General features: G+C 44.2%; 1 protein-coding gene across 3 annotated transcripts in view; it reads left to right on the plus strand.

The window, feature by feature from the left end:
• Window positions 1–9,700, plus strand: part of RIN2 (Ras and Rab interactor 2) — a 219,655-nt gene extending 209,955 nt beyond the window's left edge. For all 3 annotated transcript variants that reach the window (XM_082670024.1, XM_082670025.1, XM_082670026.1), the window contains 3 exons: window positions 649–780; window positions 4,890–5,053; window positions 7,844–9,700. In XM_082670024.1, coding sequence (XP_082526150.1) covers window positions 649–780; window positions 4,890–5,053; window positions 7,844–8,167 — 620 coding nt within the window. In that variant the 3' untranslated portion in view covers window positions 8,168–9,700. The remainder of the gene's footprint in view (window positions 1–648; window positions 781–4,889; window positions 5,054–7,843) is intronic.
• The last annotated feature ends 12,173 nt before the right edge of the window (window positions 9,701–21,873 follow it).

The raw sequence follows: 21,873 nt of genomic DNA on the forward strand, positions 1-21,873 counted from the left end.
AAATGTCTCCAGACAAAGCCAGACTCCCCTGGTGGGGATGGGGGGGCGGGCAAAATCACCCCTAGTTGAGAATCTGCATTGTCATAAAAAGTAGGAGTAAAGACTAAACATTTTTCGCCAGATATTAATCGTATATATGTATTCAGTGTACACTGAATGAGTACATTTAGCTCACATTGAAGACAGAGAAGGAACAAGTTATTCCTTGCTCGAGTTTGGTTCTGTCACTGAGTTTTGATTACTTTGCACAGAAAGCAACCGGAAACAAGACACAAAGGAGTAACAGCATTAAGTAGACACTTCCGCAAATGGTTTATCGTGTCACTTGCTAAAAAGTTTAAACTCTTTCAAAGTACTCTGTTCTATTGCGGAGGTTGATGCAAATCATGGAAATGGGGAGAAAATCTTCCCTGTGTTCATTGACTCAGACATTCATTCTGAAATTGTGAGTTAGGGTTGGTCTCTGACGTGGGCAGTGGGGAGAGGCCCAGGCCCTGTAGGATTCCAGAAACACCCATCTCTCTTTATGAATAGCTCACTTCCCCAGCATGACTCCTCGCTGTCTAATAAAAGCAGCAAGTAGGATATGAAAGGAAGAAATGTTGATAAAAATATCCCCGTCTGTCTCCCCCTTTCTTCCTGCTCCAGGGAGGATGTATGGAGCTGATGACTTTTTACCGGTCCTGACCTATGTCATAGCCCAGTGCGACATGTTGGAACTGGACACAGAGATTGAGTACATGATGGAACTCCTGGACCCATCCCTGTTACACGGAGAAGGTAACAGGCTTTTGAAGAAGTGGGAGGATCTGGGTGCTTTTCTTCGGTTTCATTTTCTTTAAATTGAAGTTCACGTGACATAGAATTACCATTTTAAAAGGAACAATTCAGTAGCATTTAATACATTCACAATCTGGGGCAATCCTCCACATCTTTCCAGCTCCAAAACATTTTCATCCCCCAAAATAAAACCCCAGGCCCATTTGGCACTTATATGGGTGCTTTTTTGACATCTTCAGGGGTAACGGCCGTTTTAGTTTTGTTCATTTATAAGAATGTGCTGACTTTTTTTTTTCAGATTACAAGAGTAATACATGTTCATCGCAGAAAATTTGGAAAAGTTAGAAAAACACAAAAAAATGCAACCCTGCCATAGTTATACTTCACTGAGATTGGTTAAGTGCAATAAAAAATAACTTTCAGTAGAATAAATGCGATTTTTTAGAAGAAATGATTTCTTTGATTCCAAAGGGAAGCTATAAACTTTTGTTGGAGAATAATTCCACTGCTGGCACAACCGCCCGCTGTCAGCGAATCGGACAAAGCCCTGTCTTTTGTTTCATCTTTATTTTTTAAATTTGGTTTTCAAGACGAAAACAGCATTAATTTCCTTTTCTATTAAAAAAATAGAATCTGCTCATCATTAACATGAAACTACAGAGGAGTAAAATCTGGGCGATTTGCTTTCGATTTACTTTGTCCGTTCAGTCTCCTTTTTTTTTTTTTTTTTATAGTGCTGCAATGAACATTGTGGTATATGACTTTTTTTTTACATCTTTGTTAGAGTATAATTGCTTTACAATGGTGTGTTAATTTTTCCTTTATAACAAAGTGAATCAGTTATACATATACATATGTTCCCATATCTCTTCCCTCTTGCATCTCCCTCCCTCCCACCCTCCCTATCCCACCCCTCCAGGCGGTCACAAAGCACGGAGCTGATCTCCCTGTGCTATGCGGCTGCTTCCCACTAGCTATCTATTTTACGTTTGGTAGTGTATATATGTCCATGCCACTCTCTCGCTTTGTCACAGCTTACCCTTCCCTCTCCCCATATCCTCAAGTCCATTCTCTAGTAGGTCTTTGTCTTTATTCCAGTCTCCTTCTTGTATCCACATGTCTTCGCAGGAATTCCTCTCCTTACACATTTATCACAGAAATAATTGGGGCGTTTGTCACTGTGATGCACAGGCTTGGAATAACTAGGACTCTTGTGTGACCTTGTCTTCTTAAAGGGGAGCAGATCGGAGCCTATTCATCCTGGTGCATTCTGACAGTCCATTTCCATGTGTCCCTGTTGGAGCCCAGATAGACCCTGAGTGATGAATTGTTGCATAACATGTTTTCTCTCCAGTGAGCTTTAGTCTGGGCTTGAGTAAAAAGGTCCATCCACGTGCTCATGGGATTCCCCAGGGAATGCATCATCCCAGGATTTTCCCTGGAGGAAACTGCAGTGCAGTGTCACCCCCCCTGAGTGTGTACATTCATTCACTAAGGCCCCAGTGCCTGGCTTTCGTTCAGAGTGTCTGACCTCCAGGGAGCCCTGAGGGTCCCCCTTCCGTCCCTGTAGGGACAACGCTGACTCTGGACCAGTGATGAATATCTTCATCCTGTGAATGAGCCTGTCCATCCCTTTACCTCTCCCCCATTTATCTCCCCTCATCCATATTCACGACGCTGAGGCCAGACCCTCTGGCCAGACCCTGCCAGGAGCATTCCTCCCCTGCTCTGCCCTGGGATTTCCAGAAGGGGAGAAGCATGTGGCTCTGTCCAGGGACTAAGAGGAAACATACATCTGTCTCTGTCCCATGCTTTCCTTTCTTCCACTGCGTTATTATTATAATTTTATATGCATCTGGGATTTTTTTGAGCTTCAGTCATATTTAATTCTAGTAAAAAGTGTGCTGAACTCTTGGGGCTTTGGGGGAAGGGCATGCCAGTTTCCCTCAGAAAATTACCGTTCTGCTGCTGACAGAGTGTGCTTAGGACAAACATACACTTACATCATGTGGCCTGAGGGTCGAGACAGCCACTTCCTGCCACCTTTCCCATCGTTTCCCCGGAGCGAGGCACTGCCCTGGCCACTATGTCGGTGACGGATGGGGCGGGTGGCAGTGCTCAACTCCAGGAATCACAGAGAGAGACAAGGACCCAGCTAGCAAAACTACAGCTCAGCCAGCAAGCTCGGGTTTTCACTAGAGCCTGCCTCCACTCAGCCGTGTCCTGGTTTCTCAGCCTGCTTCCTGGGAGAGCAGGGCGGCCCCGTCGGGTGGCCATGGTTGCAGACCAGGCCCTCCTCTCAGACCAGAGCTCTGCAGTCTGGGAGGAAGAGGCAGCCAAGCAGAGATGCACTGCTGGTCCAGCCCTGCATCCTGCCCTACTGCCCAAAGCCCTCTTTGGTTTGCGGGACGACAGCCCACATCTGTTTTCTGCTGTTTAAGCAGGTAGTTTCATTTGCGGAAAAAGCGTCATGGAATCCCTTTTACGTGCACAGCCCTGCTGGCAGGGTTAGAGTTTTGCAGAAATTTAAACCTTCCCCTAATTGCATCCACATGTTTCAAAGTGTGGTCAGTTTTGTGCTTCCAGCATTTGGAGTTTTCTCCATAGCGGCCTGAACTTTGAGCCGTGGAGTCTAAAATTTGGCGTTCAGAGGAAACAGTCCCCTCCCAAACTAAACTGTCATAGTCCCTCCAAGTCCGAGCTCCAATCCTGACACCTCCACAAGCCTCTCTTAAGTATTAAGTCCATATTGGTTTCTCCTGAAATCCTCTGTGTGGCATTTAAATTCCATACTACTGAGTTTCCCACTCAATCATGTGATTTGTTCATGGGGAAAATATTTAGTAAAAATCAGCCACTCAAAGCGCTGTACTCCAAATCTCTGCCAGCGACCTGAAAGCCACAAAAGTGTGTTTCTTTCTCAGTATGAGTCACAGGGGGGCGTTCAGCTCGTTTCCTAGATGGTGGACCAGTTGCCATCTTGAATGTTGTCACCTGTTGACCAGAGAGAAAGTTCTCCAGGGTCTTGTGTTAGCAGCTAAATACTTTGGCCATGAAAGAGATACTTGCAGACAAAACTTATTAAACCACAACTAACTTCCGGTCCCTGCATGAATAAACCGCCAATGTCCGTTTTCTTTAATACATTTATAAAGCAAGGACTCTGATTCTAATTTTTACAAACCCACCCCCGCTCTGTACCTGGCTCACGGTGGAGATTCAATAGGTATTTGGACAAAGAAATGTCTCTCGATGATGTGCTGTGCCCAATTAGGGAATTTGTAATAAGTGTTTGGGGCGCCCCCTAGTGTTTCTCTAGCACACAGCTTACAAGTTTCAGGAAGGCACCTAATCATAGTTTAAGACCAAACTGTGAACACACTTATGTCTCTCAGAGTGTTGTAAATCTTTTTAACACTCCCCCAAACATAAGACATCGTTACCAAATGCACCAGCAAAGGGGCATCACTTGCTTTTCCTTGTAAATTACTCTTTCCTAAATGTCATGTTATGAGAGTCCCCAGGGAAGGGTAAGAAAGGGAATCAGGAGGGAGAAGTTATTTTGAAGAATCCATATTGTCGTGAGCACGCATGTATACTGTGTATTCCTTTCAAAGTGTATAGTTTACTTAAACTTTAGAAAAGAGTAATTCCTAAAGGAAAAGCCCCAAAGCAGGTGTTGCCAGAAGTAGGTGGATTCCTGTTCCTGTACTAAAGGGTTCTGGCCTCAGAAAGGTGGACCCTGCCGTCCTCACGCACCTCCCCACCTGCCTCAGGCCCCAGCACCCTGACCTTTTCTGGCAAAGCATTTTCACAATTGTGTTTAGATAATAGAGATTCTGTGTGTCTCACCCGTTGGAATGGAAATTCCATCAGGGAAAGCAGGGTGTGGTCCGCGGTGGGCAGTGGCCCAGGCCTGGGTCAGCCGTACATCCACGGAGACGGATGCAGGAATGGATGGGTTAGGATGTGCTCTCATGCGGTCCCTCAAGGAAATGCATGCGGAAGAGAAGGAGAAAATGCCGAACCGGACCTCCAACACGGTGGGCCCCCCAACTGTTGTCCAACTGGTAAACCCCTGGAGAACTCATTCTTTCCACCCTTTCCAGGAGGCTACTACCTGACCAGCGCCTACGGAGCACTTTCCCTGATAAAGAATTTCCAGGAAGAGCAGGCAGCGAGACTGCTGAGCTCTGAGGCCAGGGACACCCTGAGGCAGTGGCACAAGCGGAGGACCACCAACCGGACCATCCCCTCAGTGGACGACTTTCAGGTATGTGGCCGGCCGGCGGTGGGGACAGACTCCTGCTGCTTCCTTTGTCCTTGGGAAGCAGAGCTGGCTCATGGCGCACGCAGCTCAGGACACCCGAGGGCCTCCCTTCGTCGGACCATCTGGTGGAAGAGGGATATTTTAAACCACCCTCTGACCTTGTTGTTTCACTTCTCTGTTTTCCTTAAATTAACAGAATATATATATGTGTGTGTGGATTTGGCCCAAGTTTTGCTGCCCTTAAGAAATCAGAGTCAAGTTAGGGCAGGATTTCCTCCAGAAGGTCCAGCGTGGATACTGCCCACCTGAGCGCACAGGAAGCCAGAAGGAAGGATGCTCTCAGCACAGGTGGCAGATGGGAGACTGGGAGGTGGAAGCAGCCGTGTGAGGCCCTGCACTTGACCTGGTCTCTCTGAGAAGAGGGACACCTCTCCTCTTTCATCTCGCCACCCCCCAAAACAGAAGACCCCAGCATCTCATCAGCAGCGTCAGCTCTGGCAGCTGGTCAGGGCCAGAGTTGAAGAGTGAGCATCTGGGCCAGGTCCTGCCTGGATCCCCTTCCAGAATTTTCTGTGCCCCTGAGCTGGTCCCTGGGAAGGCGGGTTCCCACAGAGCTCGCTTCCTAGAGAGGAGAGGCAGGTTGAGGCTATAGAAATCTTGACCCAACACAGGAACGCTTGATTTGCTCACAGTCTGTGAAACGATGAGTAAGTCTGCAAATGTCTTCAGATAATATTTCAAAAGTTTCAAATAGAATTGTAAACCCCAACCGTGCTTTGTGTCCACGTGCCACGTGGTGAATTTCCAAGCAGGACAGATTTGCTCCACGTCCAGATTCACCTTCCTTGCCCTTTTTGCCTTCTTAATGCTCTGAAAACACTCAAAAGGTACATTTGGTTTAAAGCCACCCATCGTGGAAAGGCAAAGTCAGCAAGGTTTTCTCCAAGATAGGAGTGTTCCCAGAAATTCCTTCCCCGGTACGTAAACCTAAGGGGCGAGAAGGCATCCTGTGCGCCCCCCACCCCGTGGATTGTTGAAGAACCGTCCACGTGCTGAGCGATTTAGCATCTGCAGGCCCTTGGAATGTGGCGACTATTGGCCATCTGGGGACGGGGTTCCTAAGGCCACACAGCCTCTGGGGAGAAGAACGGAGGAAGGGAAATAAGAAGGGATAAAAACGCATCCTTCCACATCCCCACCTGCCATTAGCCCCTTCCCCCGGTCCCCTCTCTCCATCTGGAGCTTCTAACCTAGAACCCCCAGAGTCCATGCCTTGTGCACGCCCCTCCCCACTGGCTTCACTCACCTCAGAGAGGCACATCTTCTAATAACAGACCCAAGATGGGAATTGTCAGCACTCAGCTTGGCTATAGAAGCCAAAGCCAGGAAGCAAAGCTGCACTTGGAACTCCTAAGTCAGGGTCACAGACACACACATCTGCTCACCCTGGAGAGGCAGCACACCTCACCTCAGTGGTCGAGACACCAGAACACTGGCCCTGCCACTCACTCGCTCTGTGGCCTTGGGCAAGTTCCTTAACCTCTCTGTGCCTCAGTTTCTTCACTGGTCAAACAGGGATAGTGTAGGCCTCCTTCACAAGGTTTTTTTTTAGGAGTCAGTAAGTAAATGCATACCATGTGCAGGCCATGTGCTGGGGGGCGGTATGGGAGACGAGGGGTTGGTGAAGCCGGGCGTGTGTGTACCCGAAGGGGCCCTCTATGTTCCAGTTCAAGAGCGTCGGTGTTCTCATCCGTGTGCAGGGTGCACTGGCCTGCCCAAGAGCTCTCTTTTCTATCACCTGAGGAAACCCTCAGGGTAACCGTGTAGGGCCCCCGGCAGAGAGCCCCACTCCCCATTACTCCTGAGTAGGGCAGCCAGATTTCGAAAAGGAAGATGTATTTGTCTTCTGTCTGAAAATCAGATTTAACTGGGCGTTCCCTATTTTACCTGGTAACCCCACTCCTGAGGAAGTAGAACTGCAGAATGACCCAGGGCCACAGAATCTCAGAGAGCCGGGCGGGAGCCTAGGATGCCCCGCACCTCGTCCGGGCCCCAGGTCTGTTCTGTTCCGTGGAGCCGCTCGCCTGGTACTGCTCACGATGCAGGGCCTGCAGACACCCCCCAGCCTGCAGCCCCCATCTCCACGGCACCGCCCTGCACCCAGAGGCGCCCTGCATCTCCCAGGCCTTTCCACAGAATCCACAACCCCCGCCGACTTTCCCACACAGCACTCAGAGCCACCTTGTGTTGGGTTGAACCATGTGAAATTGCCAGTGGGGGAGGGGAAGGACGGTCAACCGTCCGCAGTATTTCGTGGTGCAGCCTAACGCCATCGCCCCTGCCTAGGCTTCATAAAAAGGAGTCCAAAGCGAATAGAACGTGCGCTCTTGTGTCGACATACGTTAATGTGTCTCCTGCTGCTGACTCCTGGCTCTTCTGACATTTGGTTGGTTTTTCAAGCTGGGAATAAAATAAACCCGTCAGATCTGGTTGACACTCTTAACCAGGGATTTCTCAGCCCAGCTTTATGAGAGAGACTGAAGGGTGAGAGCAGGGCTGAACGGACTTCCTCCCGCTTCTTGTATTGGGGATGAATTAAAGTCCATACAGTTGTGCTCCCCACCATCCCGTTTCACATCAGCCTCTTTCCCTGTACTTGGGGGCCTCGTCTCCTGACCCTGGACGTCCCGGCGAGGCTCACCTGTGAGGCCTCTCCCTGGTGTCCCCCAGCTCACCTGCACCATCTCACTTCCTCTTCTGACGCCGCCCCTGCACCTCTCTTTCCACCTGCAGAATTACCTCCGGGTTGCATTCCAGGATGTCAACAGTGGCTGCACGGGAAAGACCCTCCTTGTGAGGCCTTACGTCACCACGGAGGACGTGTGTCAGCTCTGTGCCGAGAAGTTCAAGGTGGCTGACCCCGAGGAGTACAGCCTCTTCCTCTTTGTGGATGAAACGTGGCAGCAGCTGGCAGAGGACACATACCCTCAGAAAATCAAGGCCGAGCTGCACAGCCGGCCACAGTTCCACGTCTTCCACTTTGTCTACAAGCGCATCAAGAAGGATCCTTACGGCGTCATCTTCCAGAACGGGGAAGAAGAGCTCACCGCCTCCTAGGAGACACGCGAGGCTTCCCAGTGGTGCATCCGAAGAGCGGAGTTAGGAACCTGGCCTCTGGCTTCCACGTGCTTGTGCTTGCAAAGCAGTCACCTCCTTGGGGTCCGCTCGGTTCAGTGACGGAGCCATCCACAGGCCGACTTGGCCAAGGGCACCTTTAGCCACGACGCCCAAGCACAGTAGCTGAGGTTCATGAAACAGTAGGATCCGTCCTTCAGAGATGGAGAACTGCATCTGATGGTTCAGGTGTCCCGAGATAGTTTGCTGCCTACCCCCAGCCAGGTACAGGGTTGGCTCACGTGTATGTATTCGTACTGAATGAACATTTAAGGTACAAGCTCTTCTCTTGAGTTCAACAGCAGGCGTTTGACAAGACTGTCCGATGCAGTGCATCAGGGACCTCTCAGTTCAGTGGGTGCCTTCATCCTTTCCTTCCTTTCTTCTTCTTTTTTTTACGAAGAGCCTTTGCGTTTTTATATATTTCATAGAAATTTTTATAGCAGTTGCAGGTAAACTGTCAGGATTGGTTTTTAAAATATTTTTGTAACTTTAAGATATTCTATAATTATGCATGTGATTTTAACATTTAATATGCAAAAAGAAATCTCTTGCTGGATTTGAGAGTATTGCATTTTAAAAGTCTCTCTTCTGTAACTGGATGTTTGAGCAACTTTGTGGGGAGAGACTGCTGGGTTTCTTACAGCGATGTATTACTGACACTGGCCACAGAATGCCTTTGGAAATCCAACGTACTGTTATTACCTTGTTCACGCTCAGTGGTATCGCGTTGTTTTGTGCTTTCACCAAGTGGTGCTGGGGATCAGGAAAGAAACGAATGTAGAGAGAGGTCGAGAGGGAAATACAGACTCTAACAGAGGACTAAGGGGTGGAGTCTGCTGGTTCAGACTCCTTGAAGGAAGTGGGAAAAGGAGATAAAAGGAACCACCTATGCTGAAAATACTGTAAATGTGCAGTGAGATTTGCAAAATCTGTCCCATGTTATTTGCTTTCGGAAGCAATTTTGAAAACCCCACGAGGAAAAAAAAAAAAAATAAGAACACCACTTTTTTTTTCCTTTTCCACATAAATCAAAACTAACAGCGTCAGATTATTTTGGGCAGAAACCATGTATTGTGAGTTTCATTGAGTTAAATAAATGCCATTTGGAAAGGAGTTTGCAAATGCACCAAAAAGCCCATCTGTGTTGTAGAATGTGTGGCGGAAGTTAAATTTCTGTTTTACGAAACCTGTTTCGGCGGGGCCTGGGGAGGGGCGGTTTGCACAGAGGATGAGGGTCTCGTATCAACATAACAAAGGTAGTTACAAAAACATGTTATTGTACTGTGTAAGGATGCGTAGTCATCTAATTTTGTTGGCTTTGTACCTTGTACCTTTTTAAGCTTTTGCTGTACATCTGGAACCCTCAACACATACTGTGTTGTACTTCCTTTTGTAAATGATTTTTTTAATGGAATTTTGCACATAATACATTGTAATACTGTGCGATAATCATATGTGAAAATAATTCTTGAAATATTCTTCAGTTGTCTTTTTCCTTTGAGAAGCAGAATGTGATTATGCACCAGAGAACGTTATGTAAATCTGGAACCCACGCCAGTGTTTGTGGTTAGATAATCCATAGAGAGGAAACAGAAAAGTTGACATTTTTTCACCAAGCTCATGTTCTGACAGGAGCAGAAGGAAAAGAACGTGTTCTAACCTGAAAGGATTTGGTGTTATCTGGGACAGTCCTTCGCTTAGTTGGACCAAGAGAACATCACAGCTAATCAGAAGAGCCCTGCAGACACCCCGCCCTGGTCTTTTTTTTTATGTAACCTCTGAAGTGCCCCAGCTGAAAGTTCAGGGCTGTTTCAAAATCAGCACGGCAGAGGCTGGCCTATTCCTGGTGCTTGGCAATGGCTTGATAGGTCCTTGTTGACTGAACGAACTTTCTAACCCGTCAGTAGGATGGATGCTTAAAGATCAGAACTGTGGCTGAGCCGACTGCCTGCTTTGCATATTTACAATGAATTCAGAGTGACAATTCAGTCCCTGTAGTTTAAGGTCGTCACGCTCTCCTTGTCCTCCGAAGTCAGTACACTGCTGACTTAAAGCAGGTCACTGTGCCTGAATGGGAGACAGCCGGAGTAAACTTCAGTGAGATCAAAATAGGACGCTAGTGTGAGCAGAAGAAAACATCACAAGACAGCCCCTGGTTTTGTCGTTGGGCAATGTTTCCATGCTAAAATTACAGCTTCACATGCGTCTTCACTTTTTTCCCCACGCCAACATTTCTCACTTCTCAAATTGCCAGGAAACAGATTTTGGGGCAGTTTGAAGGAATAAGAGGAGAATAAAAATATACATGCTGGGTGGAGGGAGAGGAAAATGTATTTCCAAATCTAAAAATATAAAAGTTGAATGCCAGCCAGAGGAAAGGATTTCTTTTTTTTTTTTTTTAATGTTATATGCAGTGCCAAATATTCTCTCCTCGAGACGCAGAATAGAAATAGAAACTATTCGAGCAGATCAGTATCGTGTGGAAGTTACAACTTTAGATCTGTAAGGAAACACAGAAGGCAGGAAACCCAACCATGAATGCTTTCATTCATAAATGTGGCTTCACGTCTGCCGGGCATCTCTTACCTCCATCTTTAAGAGACTGGAAATGAGACAGCACTCTGATTATCAACAGCACTGCCTGCTTACTCGCTAAAGTCTGAGAGGAAGGGCTACGTACATGGGACACGGGCATTCTAATCGCCTGGCAGTATCTGATGATAAAATACTAAAAATCATCATCTTTCAAACCATGCTTGTGATGGTGAATTTGAGACCAAAAGTATTGTTGGTCATTTAGTGAACCCTGATCAAGTTGGAAATGGGAGAAAATTCACATAACATGGCAGAATCCTAAAGGGATCGTAAAAAAATAGAAGAGGTGGAGGGAGGAAGATCTGGAGAACACGCTCTTATTTGAAAAAGATGTTTCCCTCCAACGTGGAAGGATGGGTGGCATTTGGCACAAACATTTCCCCCATGGACAGTGACTTTTGTCAGGAAGGTATGCAGGGGAAGTTTATAAAAAATTATTCAGAAAGGTCTGGGCCGATACATTTAATGAAGTAGTACCAAGGGTCTGCCCTCAGACCCCCACCCAGCAGGCATGTGTGCAGGGCGGCAGCTTGGATTGGTCTGGAGGGTGGGGGGCCGGGGGCCGGACAGCTTCTTGTCTCTCGATGCTAATAACCTAACCTTCCAGAGTGGAAGTTGCTTGAAAGTTCTGTACGTAATAGACATTTAGAATATCATCATAAGAATGAATCTGAGTATTTCCTTCCACCGAACGCAGATCTGCTGGGGTGGATCCTGGACTCTGTCAGCCTGGAGGGGGAGGCGCTCAGGGCCCATGGCGGGGAGAGGGACAGTGGCTGGGGTGGGTGGGTAGTGGGGACCAGGCAGGGCTCAGCTCTGGGCTAAGGTTTCCTCCCTGGTGTCTATCGCCCCCGCGGCCCGCCCTCGGTCCCCTGGGGAATACATCACCTCACACAGCTGAAGGCAGTTCCCCCCCATTTAGCTCCATTCCTTCCCTTCCCTCCCCCAGGACCCTAGGGGGCAGGTTTTAGGTTTTAATGAGCGGGGCGGGCTCTGGCCTTTCCCTGAGGCCTGTCCACAACACACGCTTCTCCAATTCTACCTGAGACGCAGGGTGAGCCAGGTGCCACCACCTACACCCGCCCACCTGGTCTGTCCCCAGGGCTCAGTGTCCGCTGGTCCTATTCCCATCAGGTTCTCAGCTTCGGCCGCTTCTTCAGCTCACCTGCAGGCCTTTAAAACCCTGAAGGCCAGGCTGCCCAGACCATCAGAATCTCTGCACATGGGACCCAGGCAGCGACTTCTACTGAAACTTCCAAGGTGATTCTACTGTGAAATCGGGGCTGAGAAATACCAGGATAGATCAAGACACAGGTCTTAGGAGAGAAACACACCTGAGAGAGGTAAGACTTTGTCTACAGCCCCTAATGCCTAATCAATTACAGGTTCTTGGTCTTAGTCGGCTGACTTCAGCAAAAGACCATGGAAAATGTACTTGTAGCATGGCACTGTTCCATGGAAACAGGAAGCAAGCCACACAGATGAGTTTAAATTTTCTAGTAGCCACGTTAAAAAAAAGAAGAAAAACAAATGGGTGAAATCAATAGCACCATATTACAGTATTACTAATAATTTATTTTATTTTAGTAATCTATTTTATTATTTAACCCATGCTATCCCAAATATAATATTTCAACAATTAATCAATCAAAAACATTAGAGGTATTTTACACTAATTTTTTTTCATCACCTCCAAAATCTTGTGTGTATTGGGCACTTATGGCACGTCTCAGTAGCCAGATGTCGAACGCTCAGCAGCCACGGATGACGGGTGGCTGCAGTGTTGGAGAGTGCAGTTCTAGCAAACTAACTAGGAATGACTTAAGACTGAAAAAATACAGTCATCGGTGCATGTAAAATAAAACCACAAAACACACACATGCGCACTGTCAAACAGGCACCCCTTACCAGCCGAGGTGCTGGCGGCATCTCCCTCTTGGCTCCTGCGAGAGCCATGAGGCACTGAATTAATCCATGTGACGTCTTAGAACCCGGTACTCCACAGGCACATTGAATATTTGTCACTATTATCATGAGACAATCAACCTCTTCGAAAGAAAATTTTCCACTGCCGTTGTTTGTTTCTACGGACCCATTCACGTTTTTATCTGCTGGCAAGTTTCTTGTGAAAAAAAGAAAGACAATAACAGGTACTAAGGTTTAATATAGATAAACTATATATATCAATATACATATTATATATATATCGCTATATATTATATATATTAACTATATAAATCTATATATTATATATATTAACTATATATCTATATATATTATATATATTAACTATATATCAATATACATATATTAACTATATATATTATATATATTAACTATCTATATTAACTATATATCAATATAAATATATATTAACTATATATCTATATATATTATATATAAACTATATATATCAATATACATATTATATATATTAACTATATATATCAATGTATATATTATATATTAACTATATATATTATGTGTATATTATATATTAACTATGTTAATATATATTATATATTAACTATATATCAATGTATATATTATATATAAACTATATAATGTATATATTATTTATATTAACTATATGTGTTAATGTATATATTATATATATTAACTATATATGTTTATATATGTATGTATATATATATTTTATATATATATACATACATATATATACACACACACACACATATATATATATATATATATTTATATTTATATATATATAGGGATGAGATGCCCAGTGTGGGAGGATTAAAAATAAAGTGAATGCCATCCGTTAACTTTGTTGTTGATGATGGTGGTGATGGAGGAGTACAGGTGTGAACTGGGAGGATATTCCCAGTGTTCCCTACTGGCCAAGAACATCAGCAGGGCCCTGGCCAGTGGTGACTATTGCCAAGAGGGGGAAAGGGGAGGAGGGAGGGAGATTGCAGGGATGACCAGAGTGACATCCTGGGAGGAACCGGCTCTGCCCCGAGGGTGGCTACAGTAGCGCTTCCCAGAACAGAATGATTACTTAAGTAAAAGTGTAACTACAGTCAGTGGTTATTGCCACAGCTTTTCCTCTTTTAATTTTATTTTTTACATTCACTTATTCATTTAGATATTTATATATACATGTCTATTATTTAACTGGATTACTCTTAAATACAATAGGCTTTACCAAAAAGAATAAGGTGTGATTTGATGCGATTTTCCTTATCTCTGATGTCTGTGCTTCCTCTTTCCTGCCAGTTCTACAAATTTTGAGAGAATGGACTCAGATTGCAGTTTTAGTCAATTTTATCTTTTTCACTCTGTTTCTTCAGTCTACTGATATACAATCACGCACAGAACAGAAATGCATCGACAATGAACTGAAAGAATGAAAAATTGCAAAGAAAAATAAACTGCCCAAGACTCTTTAACCAATCAAAATTAAATACACGTGAACTAGCTAGGACACTGGAAAGCTTCTGCTTTTCACAAGCATGTGGAAATACAATACTTGGCAAATTGCAAAATCTCATTTCACAGATAGTTGAAGATTTTGCTGGTGAAAATGCAATCCATGGACCAAGCATAGTATCTTCCAGGAGCTCCTCAGAGTCTCAGGACCCTCCCAGACCTACTGAAACAGAATCTACATTTTAACAAAATTCCCAGATGATCCACCTGCACGTTACAGTTTGAGCAGTATTAGTTCAAGGCCTGTTTGTGTTGAGGGCATTTGTGCAGCTGATACAATTAAACTTAAACTGCTGCTGTTAAATCTCTGGAGGGATGGAGCTTGTGACACTAACTAAAAAAAAGGCATAACCTCACTTCAAACCACGTACATGATCACAAAAGGCTTAAAATGCAGATGTCAGGAAACACGTGCTTTTCTGATGATGATTTAGTCTTCTTGCTTTCATAGGGAAAAGAGACCTGAAACGTAGGGGGAAAGACTCAAAATGAGGTGGGGTTGAAGACAAATACAGTGGTTTTGCCAGGCATCTTCTTTTACCTCCAACTATGTGAGGCAAACAGAAGCTGAGTCAGAAGGTTCTTTCTGTCTGGGCCAGCTGCTCTCACATGTGTACTCGTGTGTGTGTGTGTGTGTGCGTGTGTGTGCATGTGTGTGCAGGGACATCATTATGTAATCTGGATAATTAACTAGTCACACTGTCTGCACGTGATATCGGAAGTTTATGGGCTTTTTTATTTTCTGAAAGGACAGCCAACTTTCTTTTAAAGGCATTTCATTCCCTGAGAATCTATTATCTACAGGGCCATTTTGCTCATCGATTTTGAAAAGCAGGGAAGATAGATGTATTTAAAATGTATTTGGTGACGAAGGAGTGAATTGTTTAAAACATCTTTGGACTCAGCAGGCGGCGGCTGCAAAGGGAAAGTGCTGTGGACCCTGCAGAACGCTTGCATTCCTCCGGACAGTGATTCCAAACAATCCTGAACACTCCTATGCTTGCAATGTTGTTTCATGCATGTGGTTTTGCTCTTTTTTTGTGGGGGAAGGGAGGATTTGTTTTTACAAAATAAACACCACATCAAATATTCCCAGGTGTATAATGAAGCAGCAGTTCCTGTCCCCTCCCCCAATCCCATTTCTATTTTTAAAAATATTTTTCACTTAATGTACAATCCTTTTTAAAAATTATTTATTTATTTGGCTATGTCAGGTCTTAGTTGCAGCATGCAGGATCTTCGTTGCGGCATGCGGGATCTTGCTGTTGCAGTGTGTGGGCTCTCTAGTTGTGGCGCGTGGGCTCTAGAGCTCACAGGCTCAGTAGTTGCGGCGCGGGGGCTTAGTTGCCCCATGGCATGTGGGATCTTAGTTCCCTACCAGGTATTGAACTCCCATCCCCTATACTGGAAGGCGGATTCTTAACCACTGGACTGCCAGGGAAGTCCCCAAATCCCATTTCTGATGCCTCCCCCTCTAAACAACTTCTCCAGCTCCATCTGCCATTATTTATCTGCATATTTCTTTAAAAAATGCTTATACTGTTGCTTATTGATTTCTTTTCCAATATTAGACATTATTTACTGAGTCCGTACTATGGAAGGTGAGGATTTAATCTTCTTATACCATATACATAGACATGCAATTTTTCTCTGCCAGTCTCCCCAAATAATTATATAACATTTTGGATAAATTCATGTTTTTTATTATGATGGCAATGTAAATATTGTTCAGAGCTAAACTATAATGCAATTGTATTTCCTTTTTGTACAACTTTTTGTTTTTCTTGGAGTTAATGACTGCTTCCATTTTTATGGTTTACCTTTAATGTACCCATCACTAATTCATTCTCAACCTCTATTCCACAGCCGAGAAATTCCTTTCAACATGCTCTAATAATTCAGAATAATCTATCATTTCCTTTTATTTTTTTCATTGAGATATCTTTCCTAGAGCTGTCCCCCTGTTGTAATGTGGGTGGGCCAGTTGGTTTCTAGGACTGTGATAGAACTGTCTTCCTGGAAATTCTCCTTACCATTCTACAGAGTTAAATGTCCTATATCCTATTTCTTGGATCCTTTTTTTCTCTTTCTTCACTCACTTCTTTTTTTACTGGAGCACATTATTTAGAAGAATTGAAGGTGAAACGTTTGAGGCTTTTACATATTCTTCTGATTCTTCTATCATTCCTAGTGCTTGATAGTTTGACTAGGTCGAGAACCCTGTTAGAAATTTCCTCTCAGAATCTTTTTTTTAAAAATTAATTAATTAATTAATTTTTGGCTGTGTTGGGTCTTTATTGCTGTGTGCAGGCTTTCTCTAGTTGCAGTGAGCGGGGGCTACTCTTCATTGTGGTTCACGGGCTTCTCATTATGGTGGCTTCTCTTGTTGCGGAGCACTGGTTCCAGGCACGCAGGCTTCAGCAGTTGTGGCATGTGGGCTCAGTATTTGTGGCTTGTGGGCTCTAGAGCTCAGGCACAGTGGTTGTGGCACATGGGCCTAGCTGTTCCACAGCATGTGGGATCTTCCCGGGCCAGGGCTCGAACCCGTGTCCCCTGCATTGGCAGGCAGATTCGTAACCACTGCGCCACCAGGGAAGCCCTCCTCTCAGACTCTTGAAGGTTAGAAATAATGTTTTTTTCTCTTGTCATCTAGCTTTCAGAGATGCTGGTGTCTGACATCACTTGATTTCTAATCCATGCATATATGAATCTCATCTCATTTTATACCATTGAATCATCTCCTTCCACCTTGACTGTAGGCCCAGCCAGAGGACTCACCTTGGTCAAAAGGACTCTAGTAAACAGGGTGCAAGTGGAGGTTTGAAAAGTGCTTGTGCATTGGGCTGACCCCTTCTTGCTGCTGAGAACCCTTCCATCACCCTTGTGAACAGAACAAACTAGTTTCCTAGAAGATAAGAGATTGTGTAGAGAGAAGTCCCAGCCATCCCAGGACATCCCAGACACGTGAGCGAGGCCGTCTGGGATGATACAACTAACAAGCCTCCAGCTCAGACCAGAAGAACCACCCAACCAACCCACAACTTAAGTCGCTAGGTTTGGGTGATTCGTTACACAGCGAAAGCTAACTGATACACTTCCCTTCCATTTTCCAGAAGCTGTTAGAAGAGTCTCCTTATCCCTACTGTTCTCAAATTTCAAAGATGTGCCTCGATGTGGATTTTTTTTTTCATCAGTTGTGTTGGAGACTCAGATCTCTTTCACTCTCTGGAAGCTGATATTCTTTAATTCTGAGAACATTTCTCATATTTTCAAAATTATTATTTCTTCCCATCTATTTTCTCTTTCCGGAGTTCCTATTATTTAAATATTGGACCTGAAAACGTGCCCCATTGGGTTAACAGAAACTGGTGACTAACAGAAATTCTTGATCTTGTCTTACAGAACACCAGATAAGGGAACAGCTTGTTAAGAAACCCTTCACTTGTGACCTGCCTTCACTGACCAAGCTCACCTTAATTATTTTTTGGCTCCCTAACTGCCCCCTATAGATAACACCTTTGAAGTAGGGGTTGCTATAGTAATGGGGGCTTAAGTTGTTTTCCAGGAACTTGGAGTCAGCTCCAGTGCAGTTGAAGCTGAGTAAGACTGATTAGGAATGCCCACCCTAAAATTTGGCTTGCGCAGGTGTCCAGTGACATACATCTTGACACCAGAGGGCTGAAAAACTCCACCCTCAGATCGTGCTAAATGCCTCCATTTTTTTTTAAACAGGCATCCCGTGGAAAAGCGTGTAACCCAGATACACCTGCGCACAACACCGGTTACCTCACTTTTTCCCTACCTCCAGTCACCTTTTCCCACACCTAAGACCACCCTACTCCTTTATCCCATAAATATCTCAAGCCCTCGCCTTCAGGGAGGCAGATTTGAAATTTGTTCTCCATTCTCCTTCTTTGGCTGCCTTGCAAAGGAACCTTTTCTGTGTGACAAACCTCCATGTCTTAACGTTTGGCTTGCTTCAGGTCAGGCAAATAAACCTGGCTTGGTAACAGACCTACTAGATTGCACTCCTATTTGTTTTTTTCAAGCTTTAATTCCTACTTCTTGTCTCTATGTCTTTTTCTTATACTTTCTGGGGTATTGCTTCAATGATTGAATTTTTAATTTATAATAATAACATACTTTGTTTCTGAATGTCATTTTTATAATATTTAGTTCTTTTTTTCCCTGGATGAAATATCTTGTCTGTCTGTGGATCTTAGTTATAGCATTATTTTTTTAAAAAAAATCTCTGTTCATCCCACTTTTCTTTTTCTGTTTGTTTTATTCTGTCTTTTGGATTAGCGGCTGTACTCAGATGTTCAGTGGCTTTTGATTATTCATAGTTTTGGGTGGCGGGTTGTGGGGTTTTTTGGTTAATATTTATTTATTTATTTATTTTGGTTGCACCGGGTCTTAGTTGTGGCAGGCAGCCTCCTTTGTTGCGGCTTGCCAGCTCCTTAGCTGCAGCAGGCAGGTTCTGTAGTTGCGGCAGGCAGGCTCCTTAGTTACAGTACACATGTGGGATCTAGTTCCCTGACCAGGGATCAAACCTGGGCCCCCTGCATTGGGAGCATGGGGTCTTATCCGCTGTACCACCAGGGAAGTCCCGATTATTCATAATTAAATGTAAAGCACCACAAAGCTTCTTGGAAGCTGTGTATATTGGCAGAGTTTGTGAACTGGCGGCCCTCCCTTTAGGGTGACCATGTCGCAACCTGGTCATTTTATTGGAAGGATGAAAAATGTGAATATCTTTGGGGCTTTTCTCTTGGGTCAGGCGATTTCCCCAGGAAAAGTTCTCCAGTACCCTACTGGGGGTTGCAGGGTGGGATTAAATCTCACTGCCAGCATTCTGGGACCTACGTAGGGCAGGGTGAATGTGCCAGCTCTTACTTAACCCCGATTTCCAATGCGGTGGTCTGGAATGTAGGGGACACGGGTTCGATCCCTGGCCCGGGAAGACCCCACATGCCACGGAGCAACTAAGCCTGTGCGCCACAGCTACTCAGCCCGTGTGCCACAACTGCTGAAGCCCACGCACCTAGAACCCTTGCTCTGCAGCAAGAGAGGCCACTGCAATGAGAAGCCCGCGCACCACAGCGAAGAGTAGCCCCCACTCGCCGCAACTAGAGAAAGCCCGTCTGCAGCAACGAAGACCCAATGCAGCCAAAAATAAATAAATTTATGAAAAAAATCATAATAAAAAACATTAGTTTATCCAAAATGTTATATAATTATTTGGGGAGATTGGCGAAGAAAAATTGCATGTCTATGTATATGGTATAAGAAGATTAAATCTTCACCTTCTGTAGTATGGACTGTGCTCTGGGAACTTGGGAACACAGCTTCCTGTGCCTCTCCAGGGAGTAAGGCTGTCCTCTTCTCCCTGCCGTTGTCCCTGCCTTGTCTGAATCCTGAGCCTCAGCAGATTCTGCACTGGGAATCCATTGCCTTGCCCCTTGGCTTTTCGTCCTGTAGTTGCTGAACTCCCAGCTTGCGTCTGTCTGCTAAATGAGTTTACTAGCATCTGTAACTGTGCGGCTAGCTCTCATCGGCTATTGTCTCCTTCTCCATTCTCTTTGTTTTTATGACTTTATGCCTTTAAAAAGTTTTTTCATTCTCTTTTCTTCTCATCTTAAGTGAGGTGTTGATAGGAAGCTCATGTGTTCAGCTCATCTTGTTTCACTGAAACCTGTAGTCAGCTTTTCATACGAATGGTGAGTGCTTTTTGTACAAGCTAGTTACCCAAACTAAAAATAATTGATTACATGGGTGGTTGGAGTCAATGCATCTATCTGACCCACTTATTTTATAAAGAAATAAATTTTTTATCTGAAGGCGACTACCCATCCCAGCTGTTTCATTGTCAAGCACATTGCTAAGGATTTATCAGAATATATACTTACTGGGCACTTTGTCTTTTCCACTTGATCTGAAGGAAAAGAAACAGAGTAGCAAGGGATGAAACGTCAAGCTCTTTGCTTGTTTAAATGTCAGAATGTTGCCACAGTGAATGATGCAGGAGAGCCTGGGTCAGCACTGTTTACAGAAGAGCACATGATGTTTTGTCTCAATGAGCAGGAAGATGTTTTGTGATAAAATGTGGTAAAAGCTTGTCATTTTTTCCAACTAAGCAGTAAAAGGAAGTACACAATGTAAAATGATCAATGAGAAGCTCTGAGTCATCAGTAACATAGGACAATGGGCAGGGTAAAAATAAGATTGAACGTGCTGAAACAGAAAGCAATAACAGCATGGCCTAGGAGCCCAAGTAACTATGGGACTCCAAGGCATTTAAATGTAGTTCGTGCTTTTTAAAGTTACTGAGTGGTGGGGACACTGAGGTAAACCATGGTGGTTCTATTTTCTTTAGAGTCAGGTTTATTAAGATATAACTTACATACAGTGAAATTCACTCTTTTCAGCGTACGTTCTATGAATTTTGACAGATCCATTCAGTGAGGGAGTCACCGCTGTGATCAGTCCCATAAAACTCTCCCCTAATTTCCTTCTGTTCCCCAACCCCAGCCCCTGCAACCAATGATCTGTTTTCTGTTCCCGAAATTCTCTCCTTTCCAGTTTATCTTATAAATGGAATCATACAGTAGACAGAATTTTTATTCTGGCTTAAATATTTCTGTACAGGTTTTTGTGGGAACATAAGTTTTCATTTCTCTGGGATAAATGCCCAGGAGTGCAAGCTGGGCTTAAATGGTAGTTGCATATTTAGTTTTTAAAGAAACCACCAAACTGTTTTCCAGAGAGGCTGTGCCACTTTACATTCCCACTGGTTATGTGGAAGTGATTCAGCTTTGATTTTTTTTTTTTTTGTAAATTTGTGTTAAACTGCTGAAACTGTCAAAGATTTACTCAGGTTAAAATGTATGCACTTTTAAGAATGTTTTCTTTCTCGAAGTGTCATGACTAATCTCACTGCAATAAAAAAAACCTAAGTCACTCCCAAAAGGGAAAACAAAAATCATGCTGGCCTTACTCTTTTCCCCCAGAAACTTTAAACCCCAGGGAAAAAATAGAATAATGATGTTTACAAAGTTCTTGGCAGGGAGAGAACATGGGATCCATGAATATCCAGCCAATATTCTAATCAGGCATCTCAGACTAAGGAGCTCTGGGAAAAGAGCAGCAGCCCCGTGGGGCCCCTGGAAAACAAAGCAAAGCAAAGCAAAACAAAAAGAAAATACTATAATGAAATCCAGCCAACCCATAAATGAATCGAAATGAAGAGTGGAACGAGAAAATTGTAATAAAAAAATGGCAGTGCACATTACATCCACTCAATTATAGACGGAAATCAAACAACTGGAGGATGCATAGTTGTAACACAGATGTATATAAAAGTTCTGAAAAATAACAATAATACAAGCAAAATAATCAGGAGACTAGGGCAGAGCAGACAAAGATCATTACAGAGATCATTATAGCTTTCATTACAAAGAGACAATAGTGCCCTAAATGGAAACTTATGATAAAAAATACTTGGATCTCAACGATTTTCATTAAGATGTTGAAAACACATAGATTATATGACATAATATAATATATATCTTAGGCATTAAAGGAAACTTTTAGGT

Source organism: Grampus griseus, assembly GCF_964374135.1.
Source record: "Grampus griseus genome assembly, chromosome: 14".
NCBI lineage: Eukaryota > Metazoa > Chordata > Mammalia > Artiodactyla > Delphinidae > Grampus > Grampus griseus.